This window comes from Sus scrofa, unplaced genomic scaffold, assembly GCF_000003025.6.
Source record: "Sus scrofa isolate TJ Tabasco breed Duroc unplaced genomic scaffold, Sscrofa11.1 Contig1173, whole genome shotgun sequence".
In the NCBI taxonomy this organism is placed as follows: Eukaryota; Metazoa; Chordata; class Mammalia; order Artiodactyla; family Suidae; genus Sus; species Sus scrofa.
Window position 1 is genome coordinate 96,532 of NW_018084828.1, and position 6,000 is coordinate 102,531.

Consider the following 6,000-nt stretch of genomic DNA (forward strand, 5'->3'; position numbering starts at 1 on the left):
GTTAAAATTAGTGAGAATGATATTGACATTATCTCGAATTATCTCTCTGCAAATTACTTCTTAAATATAAAAGGAAAAATCAGTAACTGTACAGATGTTACCCCAAAAAAAAAACTCTTTTCAAATCCATTATGCATTATGTAAATAATGATTAATATGCAGAGTGAGCCCAAAGATTCACACCATTTTTCTGATTTTGCCAAAGTAAGGAAATTTCCAAAGCCAGACAATAACAACCCATGAAAGCAGAGACCACATTTCTTTCATTGCATTGTTCCTGGGACAATACAGGTATACAGGAGGTGCCCAAGAATGATGAGTGGAATAAATGAATATCCATGAATCATTAAAGAAGCAAGAAGAGAGACTGAGCTTCGGGTTTTGCAAACCCCGTACCTTGGCACCTCTGAAGAATCCTAGTCCAGGAGTCTGAAGACCAGACTCTGGTGCCAGCAGTGGTGCTGAGGACCCAGGGCCTCAACTGTGTCCCCCTCCCCTCCTCCACTCCAGTCCAGCATCTCCATGACCCTCAGTATCTCTAGGTCAATTTCCTTCCAAAACACAAGTATAAATCTGTGAGCGTTACCCTTAAAAAGGTTTGCAACACGTTGGGCCAGTTACCCGATAGTTATCACTCCAGACAAGGCTCCGGGAACCAGCACTGGGGCTGAACCACATGATGATGCCCAGCCCTGAAAGGAGCTCTTTAAATTCTGCTCACTCAGGAAAAGATGCTCGACATCAGTCATCCTTAGGGAAATGCAAATCCAAACCACAATAAGATATCACCTCACACATATTAGAAGGGCTACTATGGGGAAAAAAGAAAGGAAGAGAAAACAAGTGTTGGTGAGGATGTGGAGAAACTGGAACCCTTGACCCCTGATGGGGGAGTGCAACACGCTGTGATCACAAAGGACAAACACTGCATGATTCTACTTCCATGAGACAACACAGTGCAATCACATTCATAGGGAAGCAAAGTAGCACTGGGGTTGTCAGGGGCTGGGAGGAAGGGGAGAGGGCAGTTTGTGTCTGATGACGCATTAATATAGAATGAAAAGAATTCTGAGGAGTTCCCATCGTGGCACAGAGGAAATGAATCCGATCAGGAATCATGAGGTTGTGGGTTCGATCTCTGGCCTCACTCAGTGGGTTAAGGATCCTGCGTTGCCGTGAGCTGTGGTGTAGGTTGCAGACGCGGCTCAGATCCCGAGTTGCTGTGGCCCTGGTGTAGGCCGGTGGCTACAGCTCTGATTTGACCCCTAGCCTGGGAATCTCCATATGCCGTGGAGTGGCCCTAGAAAAAGCAAAAAGACAAAAATAAATAAATAAATAAAATACTATGTCTTCTCTTAAAAAAAAAGAAAGAAAGAAAATATACATTCTTTTCTAAAACCTACAACAATTACCAGGAGCCACAATGCACTTCTTATCCTAGACCCTAAGTCCAACCTGTGCTGTGAAAACACTGAAAACACAAGTGAGGTCATTTGCATAAAAGTCGGTCAGCTAGTGTTACTGGCATCATTTATCATTTTGGAGAGCAGATCAAAATCAAAGAGAAGAAAATCAAATACCCAACGAGAGGATGAAAACTCCATTTTTCTCTACAAGGTGGGCTTGTCTCTGGGCGCCACTTCCTGGCTGGGCTCTTTTCCCGGGACAGCGAGTGGGGGACACAAGGCATCACTGAGGCACCTCAGACTTGAAACCCAGGGTGGCAACCATGATTAACAACTAACTTCACAAAAGTCTAGCCCCCACCCCCCTTTTTATTTAGCCTCCCCCCTTGGAATTGGGCAGTTCCCAGGACAGGGATCAAACACACACCTGAGCAGTGACCCAAGCCACAGCAGTGACAATGCTGGAGAGATAACCTGCTGAGCTACCAGATGCCCCTTTTAAAAGTTAATACTGAAAGAACAAAGTCACTGGGAGGAGTGGCTTAAAGCAGTAGCCAGCCTAAACCTCCCATCAGAATCACCTGGAACCTTGTTTAAACCCCACCCCCAGCCCCGTTCCCTGTTGCCCTTATTTGCACCTCCCCCTTTGAGGACCACTCTGGGGAGAGGGTCCCTGAGGCCTGTGGGGTCGTATCTGGATCTCTAGCCTTGAGAGAAGTGGTGGGTGGTCTCAATCCTGGCGTGTGTCGGAAGCCAAAGCAAAACATGCTCAAGAACAGTGTCCACATCCATTAAATAAAAATCAGAGTGTTTTGTACCCACATGAAATTTGCCACAACTAGGTACCAAGACATACAGTGAGAGACGCACCTGGACAAAGGAAGGAGGAAGAGAGACATGGTCAGAGACACAGGCACAGAGGGAGCCACACAACTGGAACTCAGCTGTCACCAAGGAACATGGGGAAAGTGGGGAACATTATTGGAAGACGGCAGTGGTCCAGGGCACTAATTAGAGCACTAATTAGATAAAGGAAGCTGTTCTTAAGTTACTTGCTTAGGAAAAAAGGCTGCAGCTTTGGTTCAGAATTGCGAATTTCTGAGCAGCACTGGGGAAGCCGGCTAAGGGTGGGGTGGGGAGCATCCAGACCCTTCCCCACAAGGGGTGAGTCCCCCCTGGGCAGCCTGGGCTCTCAGCCTCCCTGCCTCCTGCTCCCCGGTACAGGAGGCTGATGGGAAGGTGAGCAGCAAAGCTGGGGCACCTGACACCCCAGCTACCAGGTCCCGGGTCTCCCTCCCAGGCCTCCCTTGCCCTGACCCTCAATCCTCAATCCCTGAAAAATGCCAGCAGCGTCAGGCCAGGCCCCCCTTGGCAGCTGGGTGTCGCATGTTCAGCTGGGCACTCACCAGAAGAACAGGCTCGAGCAGACGTTCCCGTCCTGCAGCGGGTTGGGCTTCCCCATGTTGCCCACCTGGGTGGGCGTGGGCTGGAGTCACACTGTTCTGGCTGTGCTGTCACTCCCGCTGCTCCTGGAGGCTTGGCCACCAAGTAGGTCTGCTGGGCAGGAGCCTGAAGTCCACCTCCTTCTGGGAGTGAAGCACCTATGGCTTGCCTGGCTTCTGCTGCCCAGGGCCACTCCCTATGCACCGGCCACAACTGCATCCACCTGTAGCCCTGAGCCCCAGAGCCTAGATCAGTACAGAGCAGCCGGACCAAGGGGTGGCCAGGCAGGCACTGCCAGGAGCCACACGCTGTTGCAAGGCGAGGCCTCCTGCACAGTAGGAGGAGGCGGGTAAAGAAACTGCCAGGCACTTAGTGTCAGGGGCCTGGGCACCCAATTTCCAGCACCCTGCAGTGAACTCCACTGAAGTGGGTGCTCTGAGCCCAGGCCCCACCCAGAAGGTGGAGTGGGGAAGTGTAGGCTCTATCAGCTCCCTCTGCTCAGAACAACCCACCCCCTCAGCTGTGGAGAAGACCCAGAAAAAGCTGCAGAGGGAGATAACAGCCCGCACTCTGGGCAACCTGACCTCATCAGGACCAGACAAGGATGCAGCGGGAGGTTCTCCAACTATAACCCAGCAGGACCCTATGGGGCCTTCCAGGGATAGACACCCCCACCCCCACCCGCGTCCTCTGCCTGCCTCTTTGGAGAAAAGCTTTAGTCTGCCACCTCCTCTGAGTTACAAAAGGTTGGTTCAGGAATCAATGACTGAAAGAATGTGAACATGTAATAACAAAAAAATATTAAGTGATAGATCAGCCATATAACAGTCACAGAGTCTTTAGTTCCTCCCTGAAGGATACAGAAAACAGTGTCTGACGCACATCTCCGACTTGTTTTGTAGATACTAAAACCCCCACCAGATGGAAGGAATGAGCTGCCTGATGACCATGAGCGGGGAGCCCTCAGACCACCTGGAGCCTGAGGACTGAGGATGCTAAACCACTTGATGCCACCCTGGTCCCTCACCACGAACCAGAGAACAGTGCAGGAGCTGATCACATGCCCTGGACTCTCTCCCTCACCTTGCCTTCAAACACCTTCCTCTGAAATCTCCTGGGGAGTCTGGGTCTTTTGAGCATGAGCTCCCTGTACTCCCTGCCTGGCCCTTGCAAAAACCTTCCTCTGCTCCAAACTCCAACATTTCGGTTTATTTGGCATCACTGTGCCTTGGGCGCAGGAACTTGGGTTGGACAACACAACCTGCAACTAAACCCTCAACTGGCCAGCGTTTAGCATAGATTGTTTGTTTCGCTGCAAGCGAAGGTAACCGAAGCTTAGAGGAGCTCACATGATTTAGGAAGATGAATGCATGCTGTCCTGGGGACAGGCTTTGGGCATCTCACATGCTGCAGTGTGCTGGGACCTCTGTGAGCATCTGCTGCCCTCCTAGACTGGGAAAGGGGAATAGGACGCGACAGAGAGAGACTGCCTGATGATTGCTTTCATCGTGTGCTCAGATCTTAGCTGAATAATAGCAACATATGTTACAGAATCCAGGTTATGCCTATTTCTGGAGAACTTACCTCACCCTTCACTTTAATAATGCCCTATTCAAGAAGGTGTTATCATCTCCCTTTGACAGATGAGGGAGATGAGGCTCAAGGACAGCACTTGTCCAGGGTCTTAGAATCGGGAAGTGATGAACCCTGGTTTGGCCTCAAGTCCACGTCCAGCAAGGTCTGTCTCACAAGAGGATGGACAGGGTGCATAAAAAGAGCCCAGAATATGCTTTTTAACTGAATGAATGACTGTAGGGCTGAATGAACAACATCTTGGGCTCTTACTCACAAGTCTTTAGTTATTTGTGTAGCCATCTTACAGCTCAGCAGTCTCTTCCCTTCCACCTAGATGAAGAAAGATCAAAGTTCGTGAAGCTTATAACAAGATCTATTATTTTTCTGATAGTTTACTGTGTGCCTCAGCTACACTGATGATATCAGCAATGGTCTGGGCTTCAGTTATACAAGATGAATAAGTTCGGGAGAACTAATGTACAGCAACGTAGCTATAGCTGACAATATTGTGCTGTGTACTTTTTTGTTTTGTTTTGTCTTTTTGCCATTTCTTGGGCCACTCCCGCGGCATATGGAGTTTCCCAGGCTAGGGGTCCAATCGGAGCTGTAGCTGCCAGCCTATGCCAGAGCCACAGCAACTCGGGATCTGAGCCGCGTCCGCAACCTACACCACAGCTCACAGCAACACTGGATCCTTAACCCACTCAGCAAGGGCAGGGATCAAACAGCAACCTCATGGTTTCTAGTCGGATTCGTTAACCACTGCACCACGACAGGAACTCCTGTGCTGTGTACTTTTAATAGTCTAAGAGAATAGATCTTACATGTTCCCAACATAAAAAGGAGAAAATAAGGAAACGGTTAAGGTGTGTTTGCTATGTTGACTGGTTTGGTTGTGGTGAATATTTCAGCGTATATATGCATATTAAGTCATTGAGTTGTACATCTTAAATACATACAATTTTTTAGCGTCAATCTATCCCAATAAAACTGGAGGGGACATGTCTTTTAAAAAAAAGTAATGTATTCAAACATTTTTTAAATAAGTCAAACATATAAGAAAGGCAAAATGTTGATAATATTCTGTTGATGGGCAAGATGTGGATTTATTACTCTATTTTCTTAATATTTCATGCATGTTTGAAATTTTCTGTTGCAAAAAAGAGTCAGAAACATGTTCATTTTTTTAATTACCTGCCTTTCTGGTGTTTGCTCTTTCCCAGAGAAGACAATCTACAGCCTCCATAACCAGCCCTCACCGGATGTCCAGTTCTCTTTGACATGCCCCACCGTTTCCAGCCTGTAAACACTCAGCTGCTGGTACTACTGCAAAGGTGAAGACAGTGCTTGCTGAAGTGGGAGGTCTAGTGACGTCCCTTGTCACACGGCCCCACACTGTCCTCTCCCGTCCCCACAACCATCTCCGGACCACGGTGAGCATCTCCAAGCTGCCACATGCACTCGATCCCCTCACCTTCTGCTTTTTTTTTAAAAACGAAGAGCTTTTGAAACTTTTTAGGGTTTTTTCCCTGAATGTTAACTAATACAGAAGAGATGCTGAAATCCAGTGTTGAAC

General features: G+C 48.4%; 1 protein-coding gene across 1 annotated transcript in view; it reads right to left on the reverse strand.

The window, feature by feature from the left end:
• Nucleotides 1-5,790, reverse strand: part of LOC106505329 (multidrug resistance-associated protein 4-like) — a 73,607-nt gene extending 67,817 nt beyond the window's left edge. The window contains exons 1-3 of the mRNA XM_021081023.1: nucleotides 5,619-5,790; nucleotides 4,699-4,754; nucleotides 2,813-3,080 (exon numbers count right to left, since the gene is read on the reverse strand). Of these exons, the coding sequence (XP_020936682.1) occupies nucleotides 2,813-2,868 (56 nt within the window). The 5' untranslated portion in view covers nucleotides 2,869-3,080; nucleotides 4,699-4,754; nucleotides 5,619-5,790. The remainder of the gene's footprint in view (nucleotides 1-2,812; nucleotides 3,081-4,698; nucleotides 4,755-5,618) is intronic.
• Nucleotides 5,791-6,000: the final 210 nt, after the last annotated feature.